The 19,495-nt window shown below is 34.1% G+C and overlaps 2 protein-coding genes and 1 non-coding gene across 3 annotated transcripts; 1 reads left to right on the top strand and 2 right to left on the bottom strand.

The window, feature by feature from the left end:
• LOC147383846 (DNA-3-methyladenine glycosylase (MAG)) lies at positions 1-6,765 on the bottom strand. The gene is made up of 6 exons (XM_086426630.1): positions 6,443-6,765; positions 6,265-6,336; positions 6,046-6,169; positions 4,082-4,152; positions 875-932; positions 1-398 (listed from the first exon to the last, which is right to left on the bottom strand). Exons 1-6 carry the CDS (start codon positions 6,710-6,712, stop codon positions 232-234), a joined length of 762 nt encoding a protein of 253 aa, XP_086282756.1. The 5' UTR covers positions 6,713-6,765; the 3' UTR covers positions 1-231.
• Positions 6,766-7,486: 721 nt separating this feature from the next.
• On the bottom strand, positions 7,487-7,568 carry TRNAS-GCU (transfer RNA serine (anticodon GCU)). The gene has a single exon. It is a non-coding gene; the product is annotated as a tRNA-Ser (tRNA).
• A 7,980-nt stretch (positions 7,569-15,548) lies between these two features.
• On the top strand, positions 15,549-16,241 carry LOC147383844 (uncharacterized). The gene has a single exon (XM_086424760.1). It carries the CDS (start codon positions 15,737-15,739, stop codon positions 16,001-16,003), a length of 267 nt encoding a protein of 88 aa, XP_086280886.1. The 5' UTR covers positions 15,549-15,736; the 3' UTR covers positions 16,004-16,241.
• Positions 16,242-19,495: the final 3,254 nt, after the last annotated feature.

Genomic DNA, 19,495 nt, shown 5'->3' with positions numbered 1-19,495 from the left:
GCAATAAAGTTCACAATACCATTTCTTAAAGGAACAGATGCATTCCCTTCCTCTGCTACATAGTAATTCCATACAACCCAAAACAACAGACCACCAAATTAATTTCCAAGAAAATATGCCATATTTATACAAAATACATACATTGCTTTGTTACCCTTTCTCTTTTCTTTCAGATGCCATGAATCTGGTCTGCTAATTCTTAACAAAAAAAAAAAAAAAAGTTGTCTAAAATCAGGATGGTCTGAGAGTATTTTTAGGAGCACTTATCCAAGGACTACCTGCCATTGCAAACCTCCATAATGCACTTACATGCTCAGGTGAAGCATATTCGATGCCAACACGTGGACCGATCAATATCCCTTCTTCTGGCTCAGGTCCATCGAGAAGTTCTAAGCCACCTGTGACCAAAACTAATTTATCATATTAGAACTCATCATCATTGCCAAAACCTTGTCCAAAAATTTCGACTCAGTTATTTAGTCATATTAGAATTGCTGCCAATAATTTCAAGTAGGTTACGATGGATCACAAAGTTCTTAATTTTATATTTGTTTTGGTAGGTCTCTTCTCAACCTCCTTCAGAACGTCCCCTTTGTTTATAGAGTAATGATTAAATTACTCCCCCACGTGGCATACTCAACCGACTCCCCTCACGTGACTAGTGCTAGAACCATAGATTTGTATTCCTTGGGATACACAACTGCACATTCCCGTAAATATGTGCAGTTGTGTACCCTGAGGAATACAGATCTACAGTTCTAGCACATGTCACGTCAGGGGAGTCATTTTATTAAGACTCTTGTTTATATTCAATTTTTCTGCCTCAATAGTATATTTCACTTGACAGAAAAAAAGGATTAGGAAGCAAGCTTACCAGGAGTGTAAAGAGGATGATTTGACCATTCTGTTGTAATTCCAAGTGCTTGACCAACCTAGCAAGGAAATTGAGGCACCACACAAGTCAATGAAACCAACAAATACACGTAAATTTGGAAAACTTCTTTACTTGTACTCAAATTCATGATCATGGTTCAGGAATGATTGATCGGTTAATCAACTTGACAACCATTGCATGAAGTTTTGTTTCTAATGAGAATATTCAATTACAATGGTCTCTTAGAAAACCACGATTTTATCATAAAGTAATTAGCCTTTGGACTTATGTGGAGTACAAGAAAACTGAAGAAAATCAGAAATGCGTGACACCATTTATAATTATCTGTTCAATCCTCTGCTTATGGAAACTTTATCGTTGGAAACAACAGCTAAATTCAATGATGGTCTATGCAACGATGAGGGTTAGGTCCAATCTCAGTTAAGCTCCTAAACAAAATGCCCACTCTACAATCAAGAGTAACTTTCTCAAAACATTCAATTGGATTATTTAGTTTTGTTCAATCCAAACAAAGTTCAACCATATTTAACCAAACAAACAACTTAAAGACTGTTCGAATCCAATTTAATTCTGTCTAAAACAATATCTTTTGGTAATTGAAATCATGTCTAAAGTCATGGGTACGTTCATTTCTAATTTTATCTTTCTAGGTCTTTCTACTCATCCAACTCAGCTTCACTTAAACTGCGAACATGTAATCTCTTGATTGGCCAACATTTAGCTTCATAAAGCATAGTCGATCTCAATTTTAATGTATCTCACATAGTACTCCAGAAGCACACCTCCACTTTATTAACCATCCAACTCTAGTTCTATTAACTCCTCAATCTCTCCATCCTCATGGAGAATCAAACAAACATAATCACTTTGAGGTATTTCCTAGCTATCAATTTTTACTGGTCAATCTAGTCTTTGTGTGACATTACTAAAGTTGCACTCTATATACCATTCTTTGATCCTACTTATTTTAAGAGTTGTGATAATCTGACTCACCCGCATGGCATACTCAATCGACACCCCTGACGTGACAGGCTCGGGAACCGTAGATCTGCTGTCCTCAGGATACAAAACTGCACCTTTTTTGGGAAACTGTAGTTCTATATCCTGAGGAGAGCAGATCTGCGATTCCCAAGCCAGTCACATCAGGGATGTTGATTAAAAATGCCACGTGGGTAAGTCAGATTATCACAATTCTTATTTTAAAGCTCTTGAACTCCAAAGCAACTCCCTAGACTAACACCATGCCATCCAAAAATAACATAATCAATGGACCTACTCTTGAATGTGAGCAATTATTTCATCTATTACTTGAGCAAACAAATATAGACTCGAAGCCACCACACCTTACCTAATGTCTAAAGTTATATCCTTGTCTAAGGTTACTGGTAAATAGCTAAGTAGGTCCCACAAAATTGTAGGGGTACCCATAGAAGGCCTTCTCCCCAACCACCATACCCTACCCTCTGTCTTGTCCCATGCGTCAATTGGGCCTATCTGGTGAGTATTAAGTTGGAAGAGCCCACGATATAAGAAGAATGCATGAAATTGTGTTATCTCCATTAAGTTCTAACAGTTTCTATTCGTAAGAATCTCCAAAAAACAAAAGATAAGTGTTGCATGAGTTATGCAGTATTATGGCTCACACTCACGTTCACGCTAGAAAGTGACCACTTATGAGTTTACAAACCTGTTTAGTGAAAAAGTCGCTATCCAGGTTGTTGTTCCATTCCTATAACAATATACAACGTCTGTGTGGCACGTTTTGGTTGGAGATTAAACACATCGAGCTGCATGCAATGCAGAAAACGGCTTGGTTAAGAGCCCAATGTGTTTTAAACTCATCCCTAAACATGCCACATAGACACCGTTCCTATTCTATACGAACGGGACACTTGATCCTGATTCTAAGTGAAAATATGGAAGTTAAGATTAAATCCTCCCAAATAAACTTTTCAGGAATTTCCAAGTATACAACTTAACAGTTCAGAGTGATACCAAAAGAATGCTTGGTTAGCACTCTTTAATTGGGGTTAGGTGGACCTCTACTAGATTTATTACTATTCAAAAAAATATTACATCCTCAAGAATTTATAGCTTCGATCATCATCTCTTACGCTACAATTTAAGAAAAACACTAAAGAAAGGACAAGGGTAGTCAATGGTATAATAAGAATATATGGTGGTTTGAATTCGAGTATCATGTACAAGAATTGTGTGATTCTTCTGTAAAACCCTTGTCTTAGAGTCTAATAATCATCATCAAAGCCTAATCCCCAAAGATTTAGGATCGTTTGAACAATTGAACAAATCATGTTCCTCCATTAAATTCTGTCTAGAATTATGTCTTCTATTATTGTAAATTTGCTTCGATCCGCTTCACTACCTCAATCCACATTCTTTTTGGTCTTCCTCTCTCTCTTTTAGAACCTTCAACTTCCACATTTCATCTAACTGGGGCTATAGTCGCCCTTCATTGAACATACCAAACCATATAAATAGAATTTCTCTTAGTTTATCACCTAATGGGGATTCTCCTACATTTTTATGAATGCATTCGTTTATAATTTTATCTATCTGTCTTTCAACTCATTCATCTCAACATCCTTATCTCTGATTCTCAATCTGTTAATGTGATGCTTATTGATCACCCAATGTAGTATAAAGGAAACACTGCTCAGGCAGACTTCTTAAGAATGATATGCAAACTAATAGAGATTGGCGTTATTTAGTAAATGAAAATTGTGATACACTATATTAAAACTCAAGATAAGGATGTGTAGTTTAAGAAACATGGAGTGTGTAGGTGGTAATGTAACTTCATAATTTTTCTATTTTTTGTAATCTTACAGGAGATTATAGTTCTCTCTAATATTTCAGTTTATCTACAACTCTTTTATTTAGAAACTGTAACACAAACCTTTTATATTGAACTTTGATTGTGGATTGTTATAAATTTGGGATCATATTATGTAGGAAGTAGTTCTTCCCTGGTCATATTCTTGAAGCATACATATTTCCTTTATCTATGATCCTCAAATTTGGTAAAATCAATGCTATCCAAATGGTGGATCATCCATGAACTATGGTCTTGGAAACTACATGTCAAGAAAAGATCCCCACCAAATGCCAATAACTACCCAATACTCAAAAACCAAGGGAAAAGGTGAGGAAATGGCAGCAATTAACCTTCCCAGGCCCTGCAAGGAGGACAGGTTTCTCTGTCTTCTGACCACGGCGTTGCTGAATGGTCTCCAAACCTGTAGCGTCCGATGATGAAATCAGAAGAAAAAATCATTTAGAAGCAGTAAAACATGTTTCTTACTTCTGCAGTGGACTAATATCCAATCCAGTCCAGAATAGAATCATAGAAATAATAGAAGAAAAAAAAAAAAGGGCAGGAATATCCAATGTGAAGCCGGATAAGTAACATGAAATCGATTTCTATCTTACATGGAGATGTTGTTCTAGATGTTATACTTACATGGACTAAGATTTAAACAATAAATTATCTTTCTGTATCATCAAATGGCTATGTGGGTATGCCATTTTCAGCAAGTTTTGCTTGGGTTCCAAAGTTAAAACACTTTTTATTATGATCTAAAGAGCTCTGGCTTTAAAGTATGTTGCCCATGTACGCACTTTCAAGGTACGAATTCAATTTTAGGACAAAGAAACATGTCTGCAATAGATGATGGGCTCTCAAATAACTTATGGTGCTTACATGATAAAGCTACCTTTCTCAAAAATCGAAGCATAATAGTACTTATAATTGTAAGGATTAATCCTCAGGCTTCTCTTCTCTTGGAGAATGAGAGCAAAGGTGTCTTTACGTGGACTCCTCAATGGGAAAACCAATCAATCTTGACCAAATAAATGAGTGAGTGAACTCTTGGAAGGGCATGACCATATAATTAGAGTCGCCACATACTCCTACTTGTAAACTACAACTCTTTTTCCTTAATTGAATGATGGCAATTAACACTTATTGTAGCTTATGGTATCAACATTTTCCAATGGAAATCCATTTTATTTTATTTTTCAGGGCAGCTGATACTACATGCCCTTATTGGACATTCATATGCTCTCAAAGCAACATAGTTATACCCTATTATCAAAACCTTATCCCAAAAATTTGGGGTTGACTGAAAGAAATATGTTCTCCAACTACCTAAATCCATATTCTTTTGGTTTTTCTTCCGACTCTTTTAGAAGCCTTCAACTGGCATGTTCCTTCAAACTAGAGCTGCAAATGACCTCCATTGCACATGACCGAACCATCTCAATGGACCTTCTCTTAGTTTATCGCTTATTAGAGCTAACCCGGAATGCGAAATAATTGAAGAGAACGAACAAGAAACAAGAAAGAAAATCAACCATAACACATGAATTACGTGGGAAACCCTAAAACAAGGAAAAACCACGGAGCCGCACTGATTCCACTATGCTCAAAGACCAAAGGGAAAACTACAATATTCTCCCGTAGAAAATCACTATGCATATCCCCAACGATTAGGGCTTTACGTAAAAACTGTGAAATTACATAAATACCCTTAGAGGAAAATTTGGCTTGATTAACAATACCTCCTTATTGACCAGTATCATTAGGCTCCACAAACCACAACATTATTACAATTTCAACAACCTAGAAATGATATGCATCAATGAGTTCTTGGGCAGTGTTGTACACGTTCAAGGGCGGAGCTAGTAAGGAGGCAATGGGGGCACTTGCCCACACAAAACTTTGAGATACCCCTTATTTTCAATTAATTACATGCCTTATTTGCGCCCACTCCCTCATCTCCCTCCCCATTTTCCCCCACCCCCTTCAATTTCTTGAAGGTGAAATTGCCTCTTGACTAGGCCTTCTCTCATAGACTAATTGGAAATGATCTAAATATCCTTTTCTTCAACTTCTAACAAAAAAACCTATGAATTTCTCCCCAATACTATTCATCTTCAAGCTATTCAAGTGTAACATTAACTATAGTTTGCCCCCACTCTAAAAAAATCCTGGCTCTGCCCCTATAATGCATTTGTATTGTGGAGACATGTAACGTTGATAAGTAATATTGTTTTCTTGTTACATGTATTAGATCTATCATTCAACTTTAGACGATTGAAGTAATTAACACAAGAGTGCAAATTATTACCACAAACGGGAGCACAAGAACGTATTAAAACCGCAGCACCCACTCCTTCCTTGTCCGCCACAATATTAAGCATTGTATGAAGACCATAGCATAAATAAACATAGGCATGTCCTCCTGCCCCAAACTTTAAAAATAAAAATAAAAAACCCAAATTTTATCAAATTCAACCACCACTCATAATCATATAAAATAAATATGGAAACTAGGTCTAGGGCTTACAACTGGGGCTGTTCTTGCTGTGACACCAAACCGACCATGACACGCTGTATCGTTAGGTCTATATGCCTCAACCTATCATTTTTATTTGTTTGAACCAATCTAATTAGATTTTTTTTTTTTTTGGGTACCAAATTAGAATAAAACAATAAAAAAAAAACAAATTTTTTGTTTTTTTTACCTCTGTGATCTGAAGAACAACGTCGTCTCTACGAAGAAACTTGCCGAGGAGACGTGGTGCAAGATCTAGAGCATCTATTTGAAAGAAATTAGGAGTCAAAATCATGGATTTATCGAAAGATACAATCGATGGGGATTTGGGGATTTTAGCCCTAATTGATGAAGATGATTTAGAAGGTAAGTTCATTAGATCAGCTCCATTATCTTGATCGTTGGTTTTAACGATTTTTTTCGGTTTTATTGACCGTTTAAACCGTTGGGTTCTCTTCATTTTTCTCTCTGGCTTCTGCTCTAGGGCACTTTGTACAGTTAGGAATTTGGCGGGAGATCTTTTATAAAGGGAATTAGAAGATTCATAGACGTTTGACCTAGAGATGCTAGGAATTTTCTGCTAATATCTAGGAAAAAACTTAGTTTTCCTACAATCTCAGCCGTAGGATTTTGAGATTAGAGTTTGATAAGATGACTTCAAAAGCCACGTGTCAAAATATCATAGTAAAAAATTAAAATAAGATATTATTACCACACCAACTTTTGCTAACACCACCCCATTTGTGTACTAATTCCCGAACGATTTATATAAAGTGAATCTCTATTTTGTGTTTTAAGTATGATGAAATTTTAAGTTTGGTATACTGTTCATTTTAATTCCTAAAACGTTCATTCGTCATTTTTATAAATTACGAAGTTGTGACTTCGTCACTTTTAATAATTACGAATTCGTAGATTTACCAGCGAATTCATTGATTATATAAGTGACGAATTCACTCAAAATACATGTTTTGGGAATAAAAACGAATAGTGTGCCGAAATGGAAATTTGGACATAAGTTATGCAAATTTTAGGAATTTTTTATTATTTATATATGAATTGGAGTGGCATTAGAAAAAATTTCAAATTCATGTGTAAATTAAAATGAATAGTGTACGGAGTCGGAATTTGAACATAAATTGCCCAAGTTTCAGGAAATTTTTTATTTATATATGAATTGGGGTGGCATTAGCAAAAGTAGACGTGGCATTAGCAGTCTTCTAAAAAGCAGATTCGTCGCCTGAGAGATTCGAACTCTCGCGGGGAAACCCCATGTACTTAGCAGGCACACGCCTTAACCACTCGGCCAAAGCGACTATTGCTGGGCATTTCTTTTAAAATAAATTTATTACTTAGAAAAACAATGAATATTACTCCCAAATGGTCAGAGTTGAAAGTGGCCCATACTATGTCTTACTTTTCCTAGACAATTGTTTTTAAATAAAAAAAAAAAACTAAAATGTAATTAATTCCTTACCTCATAGTTGATACTTGATATCGACATTAATTTTTTGTTTTTTTGTTTTTAATTGAAAATAAATCCTTAGAATATTATCTAGATTCTAATTTTATTTGAAGTACATAAAGGTGTGTTCAGAAGATAGAGTTAATCCGAGTTGAAGTTGGAATTGGTTCGAGTTGGAATCTGTGGAGTTATTTATAACTCTTCTAATAAACTCTAATGTTTGGTTTTTCTAGGAATTTAACATAGGAATTGTAAAAAAAACTTCTACCCTTTTATAATTAAAAAATAAATCATTTGCATTGTTTGATCTTGACCGGACAATCTTAACTTATTTTTCTTCCTATAAACCTAACTAGATTAAGTTCAATTATTTTCCTCTATCGATCAATTTGTTCGGATTCTTTGATATTTTTCACTTTTTTGTAGAATCATTGCATCCCTTCACTCCACACTCTTCATTCTTCCTATTTTCTTACCACTTCCTCCATTCCTATCATCAATGAATCTATTTAAATGAAATTAAAACTCTCATTTCATACAAGAGATGAATATAGAAGCTCTTAGGCATATTTATTAGGTTATTTTCCACGCAAAATCTTTTTTTCCTTCCAAAAGCAAAGAGTAGACAAAACCTAGGGGTTTTCTATTTTTACACGGGGCAAGAGGGGTGAAGCCAGGATTTTGCTCATCTGGGAGCAACCAAGAGTAGAAAAAAAATTGTGGGAATAATTAAGAGTGAAAAAAATAGTTGTGGGGGCAACTAAGAGTAGAAAAAAATTGTGAGGGTAATAGTGACCGATTTCTTTATCTTTCGCTAAAATATGTTTCAATAGCACATTAATCCATAAAATTTGAAAACTCTATAAATCCACCCTTGCGGACTGTAAGGAATTCAACCCGAAATTCCCAACCTATGAGAAACAAAAATAGAGAAAAAACATACGTCGAAAAAGAAAGTAATCACACACACAAAACAGTATTTACATGATTTGGCAATTTTGCCTACGTTCACGGAGTTGCAGAGATTTCACTATTTCCAAGAAGAATTATAAAGTGCGGCTGAAGTCCTAAAGACGAAAACCAAAACCTTAAAAAACCCTATGCACTAAAACGGCTTCTATAAACTGTGCACAGGATTCACAATAGGTTACAAAACGGGCCCAAAAATTTTTCCCTGGGACACTGCCCCCTGGGCCCCCAAGAGGCTTGTCCATGAGCACTCCGGCTTGGGCCACTCCATGGACTAAGCCTCAGAAAATATCCCATCAAAATACCACGCAAACATTATTCGGGTTGGGTCGGGTCGTCAACCAGATCAAACATAACTAGGCTCCACAAAGCCCAACACAGGCAACATTATCTTTTATATTTGCATGAAGGACAATGCCCATTTGTGTATGTGTGTGTGTGTGTTTCGCATGTGAGAAGCCTATACATTAGATTATAGAACGACATTGAGTTGGTATACCTTTCAAAATTCTTCTAACAAGAGTGTGTGAAATTACTAACACGAAAGTACCCACACAAACTTTACTTTTTTTTTTATTTTTTTTTTTTTTTTATTTTTTTTGAAATGTAAACTTTGTAAGGACTTGGAGTGGTTGGATGATGCAATAACATAGTTTAAAGAAAAACATTTATCTGCAGACTTCGAACAAAATTCATTTACATCGGCCTCAATGGTTAATCCAACTTTTTTTACACCTGATATAATCTAAAAAACTATTTATATTTGTATTGGAAGAAATATACTTTTTTCTTCTCTTTTCTAGGATGCTTAATTGCATCGTCCAATTGTTAAAACCCATGGACCTAACTCTTCCTTGAAAATCGGCTTGCAAGGAGAATATTGTCCCCACTTTATACATTGCAAAACCCGAGTATCCAGGCGCTGTGGGACTATGCTAACATGGCCTCTTACCGCTAAGGTTGGAGAGACTCGACTCTCCCCCTCCATGCAAGGCTGGAGATACTAACCCTATTAATCCCTAAGGTACACCCACTCTAATACCATGTTAAAGCCCATAGGCCTAACTAATCCTTGAAAACCATCTTGCAAGGAGAGGATTGCCCCCACTTTATATATTACACAACCCAAGTACCCAGGCAATGTGAGACTATGCTAACACCAATAACTCAAAGTTGCTGCAAAATTTGCACTTCACAAATTTTGTTAAATGTTGTGTCATTGTTTTGATGTCAATAATTCTTCACACTGGCAAGAAGAATTTCTCAATTGTATAATGTAACCCAAGGGTTGTTTCTATATATCCCAATCTATAGTTTCCTTGGCCGTTTGCAAAGCATTGAAATTGCAAAAACTAAATAAATAATAGTAATAATATAATTCTCTCTCATGAATATAAAAATAGAAATCCTAGACTTCTTCATTTTTGATATTTGAAGAAAATAATGATTTTGCATGTAAAATAACTCTAGGAATTCATCTTAGATTTTTAATATCAACCCGCTATACGAAATGCGAGATTTTAAGCTTGATTTACATAGATTCAATGAAAATAAGGATGCAGATCATTAGTGAAAAAGGGGGAGAAAAATAAGAAAAATGAAAAGATAGGAGTGTGAAAGGATGAGTTGATTCGCAGAAAAATAGAGAAAATAAAAAGAATTTGATCGAAAGAGAAAAAAAGTCGAGCTAAATCTTAGTTTATATAAAGAAAACGAAGTCTACACCATTCAATCAAAATAGGATGAGTGAAGGAAGAGAAAAGAAAATAGGAAGAACGAAAAAGTGGGATTGAGGGTAAGGGTGAATTTACAATGCCCCCACAAGAATTTTCAACCTCTATAAACATTTCTGAGATATTGTGATAGATAGCAGCGACGGATAAAAAATCTGTCATCACAAAAAATTCTCTCCTCTTAGTTGCCCCCAGAAAAAAAAAATTCAATTATTAATTACCCCCATGAGGGCGAATCCTAACTCTGCCCCTTGTCAAGGGGAGGGTAGGTAAAGGGATATATGAACTTATTCTAAATAAATAAATCAAATCAAATATTCCTATCAAATCATGAAGAAAGTTGACACACGCATCATCCCCTGTAGAGCGACCTGAAGCTTGCCACTAGGCCAACCCGAGATATATACAATGGCATTTTGATCATTACAAGTGTGAAAGATTAGTTTGTCACTTTGAAAATAAACCTCAATTATTTCACAACCAATCAACAATTCTGTCTTTTTAAGATGCTTCTTGCATCTCATAAGAGCTTATGAGGATCCTTAGTGAAGATCTAAGTTGTAATTATTCTTGTTGAGAAATTTTTGTTAAAGGGAGGGGACCTTTAACTTATCAATCCAAAAAATTGAAATAAATAAATAAATAAATTTTGTCTTCTGGTGAGAGGACAAAGATCTCATATGACACTTGTCAGCAGTATCACTTGTTTTATCAATCAAAATAAAAGTATATATCACTAGTTTTGAAGGTTTCATTGTTGGATTTCTAAAGGGACCGACTAGTTACAAATCACCTAGTACTAATTACATTCTATCGCTAAAAATATTTTCATTGTATTTTATAGGGAAATTACTTAAAAAACCATTGCAAAGGGATTTCTTTCTAAATAATCCCTAAGTTCTCAATGGTAGCTTGGCAGGACATTTAGTAAACTTTTCTTTTCTAAATGGTCCATCGTTATTGATGAACTCATTGTTTTTTTATCTACTGTCGAGTTGACAATTTTTTTATTTATTATCAAACTCAACACTTTTTATTTACTGTCGAGTTTACAATTTTTACTATCGAATTCAACACTTTTATTTATAGTCGAACTCGAAGTTTTTTATTTACTATCCAATTCACAATTTTACTATTGAACTTACCACTGTTTACTGTCAAGTTCACTACTTTTTATTTATTGTCGAACTTGGTGCTTTTTATTTATTGTTAAATTCACCACTTTTTAAATAAAAAAGTAGTGAACTCGACCATAGTAAAACTCACCCATTTTCAATTTTTGACCAATATACGTGGAAAGATCAATTAAAAACTTGAGATAACAATGCGTTTAGATGATTTTAATTCAAAAGAACCATTCTCAATAATATATAATAAAAAATATGAAAAAATCATATTTTTTACATATATCTTCAAAATGTTTGAAAAAACCATTGAAAATGGCTTTCTCTTCCTTCTTAGATCATTTCTGACAGAATGGAGTCTCCAAAACTCAATTGAGATGCCAAAAATCCAATTTTTTTAAATGAAAATGATGAGTTCGAATGGTTAGGACATTCGATCGTGAGAAATGTGGGAGATGAGTTCCAAAGACTGTTAAGAAAAGAAAATTTTACTTATTGGACTATTAAGAGATTGTCCAAAACTTAGGAACTATTTAGAAATAAGTCCCTCTCGAAGGTCCTTCAAGTAATTTTTCCTATTTTATATGCATGATTGCACTTTGAAAAAAAAAAAAAAAAACAAAAAACAAAAAAATAAAAAAAAAATGTTGCACTCTTTTTCTTTTTTTGTCTTATTTTTTCTTTATCACTATTTAAAAAAAATAAACTAAAAATTGAAAGATTGCACTCTATCATAATCATTATCATCATCATCATTATCATTGTCTTTGTCTTAGACTAATTGTACTCTATACTATAAATATAACAAGAGAAGGTGAATGAGAATTCCTATGAGGGTAATCTCAAAAGAATAAAAACAAAGAAGAGTGGATTGAAAAAGATTTCAAAGATTTGTGACTTCAGATTTAATTAGTAAAATAAATTTATAATTTTAATTTTTTAATTAAAAAATAAAAAATAAAACTTAAAAATGGGTATTTTTAAGAATTGAAGCAATAACTTCGACTCGATTATTCAACTAAAAATAAAATAAAATAAAATAAAAATAATAAATTAATTAATTAATAAATAAATAAAATATATTTCTTTATCAACATATACACAAGTATTTATATATTTTCGATTATAACCCTTAAAACCTTAATTTTGTGTAAAAAATTAATATAGAAGAAGTCGTCCTTAGAAGAATTCCTCCAAACTACTATAAATCCACGTAATGTCGTAACGCGTCATGTCAACCCGGCACGTGGTAACGTATGGTGGCGTGTCGTGCACTTATAATTAATAAAGCCGAGGAAACACATGAAGTGGTGTGTCGCACACCGAAAATTTTAAGTTCAGCTGTACACTTGTCCGAATTCTATTGGAGATGATTGCATTGCAATTTTACACGGATCCCAAGATATTCTTTGTCCAATGAAAATCGAACAAATGGCAAGTTTTTTTTTCCATTTTAGTAATATATTACATCTAAGTTGGTCAAATTAGGCCAATGGAACATTTCATGTCCAACTTCTTGAACGAGAAAATAAAGACAGCTAACGGTGTGGAAACACGTCAGATTTTTCGATTTCGTGACTTTCTTTATAATCTAGAAACCTGCTATTGGCACCCCAAAATTTTGCTTATAACACCCCAATTAAAAATTAAACACACCGTTAAAAAATTACAAAACGTTTAAAATTATAATTGGATTCATATAAAATCTTAAACCCAAAAGTCTGGGAAAAAAAACAACAAAACTTCTATTGTCACCCCAATTTTTGTTTACTTAGGCCCTGTTTGGAATGTTGCAAATCATTTAAAGTTCTTAATCATTAATTAATTTCTTACAATATTCTTTTAATCTTCAATATTATAATGCGATAAGGGTCTAAAATCAATTTATTAGAAATACAAAAAATACCTTTTTAATCTTCAATTCTATAGATAATTAAGTTAATAATCTGGTGCAAATTTAAAATTGTCTTAATTAATATTTTAATTTACCAAAAAAAAAAAAAAAAAAACACCTTATTATATAATAAATAATAAACTATGATACAAAATTAGATTTCTAATTATAATTTCTATTTTTTTTTATTCGACATGAAATCATTAATTTTGGAGCACATGTGCATGTGCATGTGCATGCCACCTACTAAGATTATTAATAGAGTCGTGATAATATGACTTGCCAGTTGGCATACTCAAATGACTCCATGACGTGGCAAGTTCGGGTATCGTAGACCTGAATGTCTCGGGATACATGATTTCACTTTCTCATAAAAAATGTATTTTGAGGGGATTGTGTATCCCGAGACATGTAGATCTATGATTCCCGAGCCATAGAGTCATTTGAATATGTCACTTGGCAAGTCATATTATCAAGACTATTATTAACATGATTTGGTGAACTCTAGCTGTTATACGAGTCTACTTTTTTAGGAGGAGTTTTATAAGGCCTGTGAGTGGGATATGAGTCAATGATAGAAAATAAAGGAATAAATAATACCAATTAGTTTGATTTTTAATTCTTAATTTTACTTACCTCGATACACAATGAGCCATATTTGAGATGCCCCCCTCAATTACTTCTTTTTCATGAGTTGCCTCCTTGAAGGTATGACCTAGGCATAATGGAAATGGATAGGTACTTCCTGGGGTGGAGTCAGGATTTAACTCATGTGGGAGCAATGTAAGAGTGGAAGATTTTTTGTGGGGGCAACATAACAATGAAAACTGTTTTGTGGGGGCAACTAAGAGTGTAAAACAAATTGGGAGAACAATAGTTCATTACTCCAAAGAAGGTTTGAAAATTCTTATGGGGGCAATTGCCCCCACTCTAAATCCGTCACTGGGTACTTCATGTCTTTTTACACTCAAATCTTTCACTCTTTCATGCCCACCCAAATATCCTCAAGAAAATTAAATTTATCATCATTGGTATTTAAAGTATAAACTAAACGAAAAACCTATGTTTAAAGGGTTAGAATCCATTAACCCATTAGAAAACATATGATCTCCACTCTGTAAAAGACGAATCCAACGGTTGAGATTTATACATATAGAATAATGATTTTCTGACACCCAACTCTGACATACGTATCCTTCTCCTGTTGCTTCCTATACATGGCTGTCCAGGTAAGCTTTGAAGGCTGAAGTCGCTACCTTTTTCATTTTTGATTGGCGAACAGAAAGACCTGAGAATCTGGATTCACAACCCTGAAAGCCTTACCAGGATATATCTTGGCAACGCTGAAGTGACAGAGTTCAGTCTTGAGAACCATGGCTGTTTATCGTAGTTGGTGTTGTTCGCAGTTCACATTACAAGGGCTGGGATCTTGTTTTGAACCATGGCATGTGCTTGAACCATTGATCTTTTCATCGGGATACACAACTATGCATTTATGGGTATGTGTTGTTGTGTATCTCAAGAAAAAAGATCTATGTTTCTAGTACATGCCACGTCAGGGAGCGTATGTTAGAGGGGGCGTCAAAAAATCACGACTCATACCTATATCCCTTTAACACACATCTCTGAGATATTAATCTTGAGGATAAATTTCAATCGTTGGATGTTGTATTTAAACGATTGAGATCATGTGTTTTTTCTCCAAGTCATTCTTCTAATCAAAGTTTAAAATTTGGATTCTTCATTTTAGAATGAACCCAATTACTAGCGAAAGGTAGAGCAAATTTATTTCTTCATTCTATAGCCGGGTTTCCCACATATTAGATATATAAGTGATTATAATCGATTTCCCATGGCGTACCTGGTTATTATATAACATAGTCAACTTAGAACTTTTCTGAGTAAATTAGCTATCTTAGAAGTCCAGAGTTCAAGGAGGCAACTCAAATTCATATAAAATTGAGGGAGGTATATAAATAGGCCTTTTTTATACAAGGATAGTAAAAGAAGAATTATTAAAATTATTATTTTAATTCTCTCTTGACCATATGCCAATTTTTTATTTATTTCTATTAGGTAACAGAGCTTGGAGACCTTCTCAATATCTTCCTCAAATCAAACTAGTAAAAGATCTCAAACTATTATTGTTCCAAGTCAATTAGTCGGCTCTCTATAAATCTATATAAGGCCCCCTCTTTATAACTTTCTTCAATAATTCCATTAATCCATTCTTCATCTCTCCTTCAAAGTTTATTTTATCTCTAAAACTTTCATTCCATCTCTTATCAATCCATCGAAGATGTTGAACATGTTGTTCGAAGAAGGTATGCTCGTGAAGGTAGGCATGTTCTTGCTTGTTCAAGCTTTGGTTTATTTCATCCTTTCGAGTTCTTCCAACATTTTTTCCAACGAGAATATGAGATCTCTTAGCTTCAAAACCGTTCGTTCGGCTAGTGTTCGAAGAATTATTGCCGCACTTTCGGATTTGCCTCCTTCGGCCGAGCCTTCGCCATCACCTTCACCAACTCAAGAACGTTCGACGACGACCAAGGATCATTTATCTTAATTAGATTTTAATTTTAATATAGTTATTGAATTATGGTGTGTTGGTTATGGGTATGTATGTATGTAAATGATCAAAATTAATATTCTTTTGTTTTTTTAAGTTTGATTGAAACATTTGGTTTGCTTTTGTGGATTAGAATGAATTTGAATATCTAATCTCATCTTTAAGAATTTAGATCACCAAAAAATTTCTTTGGTGTTAATTACCTAATCACATAATCTGAATTCTTATTTTTCAAGTTCAAGTTTGTTATTCTAATTTTAGTTGTTAAACCAATAACAAAGAGGCGTGTGGGTGTATCTTTTTGTGTCTATATGATCAACAATTTTTAACATTTGGGTTATGATAAGGACTCGATCTGGTAATACGATAACTATGTGCTACCTTGAAATATCTTTTCTTTTAATGACGCGGGTGTCCGAACTTACGTCCGCCTAGGGTGACCAGAAGAGTCAAGGCATATGGGTCCCTCCCCTGTGCACGTGCAACGCCTGCACATCACATGCATCGGGTAGGTGAGGGTGTACCCTCGCGGATGGCCCCCAAGGAAATACTTCTCATACTGGATATCAAACTGACAACTTACGGACTCTCACCGTTTATTAAAATGTCTAATTAATGATGTATACTTTTAGGGGTGCCAATTGCCGATTATGGGCTGATTTCAATTGGGTTAATTTTCTCATATATCCATAACTAGAACCTAAATAAAATATCAATTCCGACTTCAAGTATGGGGGACCCTTGGAGCCAAAACCAACCAAACAAATATGTGATACCCATCATATACTCGATATGATAGACATTATTTTCAATGGAAAAAAATATAAATCATAAATGTAAATCTTCATTTGGTAGTTGATACTAAAAATGGATTCTTTAAGCAAAACAACTTTCGACAAGAAAACTTAAAATTTTTTAATATGGAGTCTTCGGTTGTAGTTGTAATTGAGAAAGAATGGCAAACATGGACGTTTATGCAAAGAGAAAGTAAAATAAAAAAATAAATACTCATTTTTTCTCATTAAATCAAATTTTAATTAAGGTATATTTACTTTTATATATCTTTTAATCAATATTTAATTAGATTAGGGGTGCCAATGGTCGATTCCAATTGGGTGCCTTAAGGAATTGGATCCTCACTCATAAACTTTTATTTGTTTCGATTCTCAATCTGTTTGGTTCTAAGATAACCAAATCTAAACGGCTCTAATAAAAAGGGATCCAAAATTGATATTTTCGATTCCAATTAAATGGTACTCATTGCTACCCCTAAATTAGATTGCTTAATGTTCTTGTAATTATAAGTATATATATATATATATAAAAAATCCACCAAGTAGGTACCATCACGTATCGAAGAACACTCGATTCTTATCGATCCTTAAGATGGTTACCTAGAATTGACTAATCGATTCTATATACATTGAGTAATTGGGTTATTGGGTCATCATTGACATAAGTTATAATATGCATTTTATTTAGATATACAATGTGTGTGTGTGTGTGGTCTTATTGACAACCAACATTAGGAGTCAAAATTTGTCCTGTATGAGTTAAAAGCTTCAGATTGAGTTGATTTTTTGTAAGGAGATTATGCTCACTGAAAATCTGTTCATTCTGGAACTTATAGCGCCATCAAAAGTGATTAACAAGTTGAAGAATTGTGGATCGTGAATTTGTAAATCATTTTTGATGTGGTTAAAAGTTCCAGAATGGACTGATTTTTGTAAGGATGATCTCTTTATCAAAATTAAAGTCCTTCAAACCTGAGGGCACAAAATCGGATTTACTAATCTTCTTTTTATTTATAAAAAATGATTGAATCTAAGATTACCACATAAGGTAGAGGAAATAAAATGTCTAACACCTTTCATATTTCTTAAAATGGACTCTTTAATCTATATGAGAGTCACTACAAAAAAAATGATTTTTTTTAAAACTATTTTTTAAGTGCCCATTCACATCCTTTTTCTAAAAATGAATGATAGGGACTCCAAAATCATGTAGTTCGATATTTCGTACTCGAAAATCACATAGCTACACATATTTTTTATTACGATAAGCCCTCGTTAAATGGGTATCTTGCTTTCCAAGAGCTCAACCTACTGAAAATCCTTTCAATCATCGAGTCCCAAATACTTTTACTCTTATAGGGAGCTCCCAAAGGTAGACCCAAGTACGATGAGGGAAAGGAGCCCACCTAACACTCCAAAGAAGTTGCAATAAAATCCACATCCACAACTATACCCACTAGATACACTCTACTCTTTCGCAAGTTCATTGGCAACCCAGAGATTGCTTCAAAACAACACAACAGGCCTCCAAGGAATCTAACCTTATTAATGTCACTATCCAAAAACACTAACGTATCATTTGCAAATTGCAATTGAATAACCAATGGCACCCTATCACAAGGGTGAAACCACATAAGTCACCATTCACCACTACTTTGCCTAACATCCTCCCCAGAGCCTCGGTCACCACCAAAAATAGAAACAACAATAATGGATCCCCCTATCACAAATCTGAAGAACTCTTAAAAAAATCCTTAAGGAGAACCGTTAACAATGATGAAAAAATAAGAACTCACACACTTCAAAACCCACACATTCGACATGATCCTTGAATCTAAGCATTCGTTGGCAATAAAAACCCCATCCCTAATCTGTCTTCCGTTCAAAAAAGCCCCTTAATTGAGATAAATAATCTCATTCATCACTTCTTTCATTCTCGTAGCCAACATCTTAGAAACAATGTTATAAGTAGTACCTACTAAACTAATTGGTCTAAGATCAACGATGTCTTCAACTTCCACCTTCTTGGGCACCAAAACAACAAAAGAGCAATTCAAACCAGGATCTAGAACCCCATTCTCAAAAAAAATCATTCACAACTGCCATCAAGTCCTCTTTGATTGTCACCCACCATGTTTTAAGGGGCTTTATCCGAACACAAACTATAAATAATTGCCAAGACTTCGCTTTCCGAAAATGCCCTTGCTAGCTACCTCCTTTGAATGTCAGATATAGAATAAAACTGCAACCCATTAAGCTTAAGCCGCACATGGTGAGATTCAGTGTACAAACTAATATAGAAATCAACCACACCCTTCCTTACCTCCTCTTTCCCCTCTACTCAACAACCCCTAATTTTGATTTTGGAAATGTGATTTGATCTCCTGTGAGCATTAACCATCAGTGAAAAAAATTGGTATTTCCATCCCTTTTTTTAGCCATTTGATCCTAGTTTTTTGACGCCAACAAACTCCATTCATGTTCATCATTTGCTTATAATCTTCTTGAAGAGACGACCACCCCCCCATGAGAAAGAAGTCCCTTTTCTTCCCTCCTATACAATTTTTTAAGCTCAAACAAACAATATCTCTATCTTTTTCATTTTCAAATCTTTTCTATTCCAAATTTTGAGTTTCTCTTTTATATTCTTCAACTTTAATTTAAAAACACCCTCAAACAACTAACAAAGCACAAA

Source organism: Akebia trifoliata, chromosome 15 (assembly GCF_017979445.1).
Source record: "Akebia trifoliata isolate Shusen 1 chromosome 15, ASM1797944v1, whole genome shotgun sequence".
NCBI classification, from domain to species: Eukaryota; Viridiplantae; Streptophyta; class Magnoliopsida; order Ranunculales; family Lardizabalaceae; genus Akebia; species Akebia trifoliata.
Note: the sequence above shows the minus strand (reverse complement) of the source record. Positions and strands in the feature narration are given on the sequence as shown.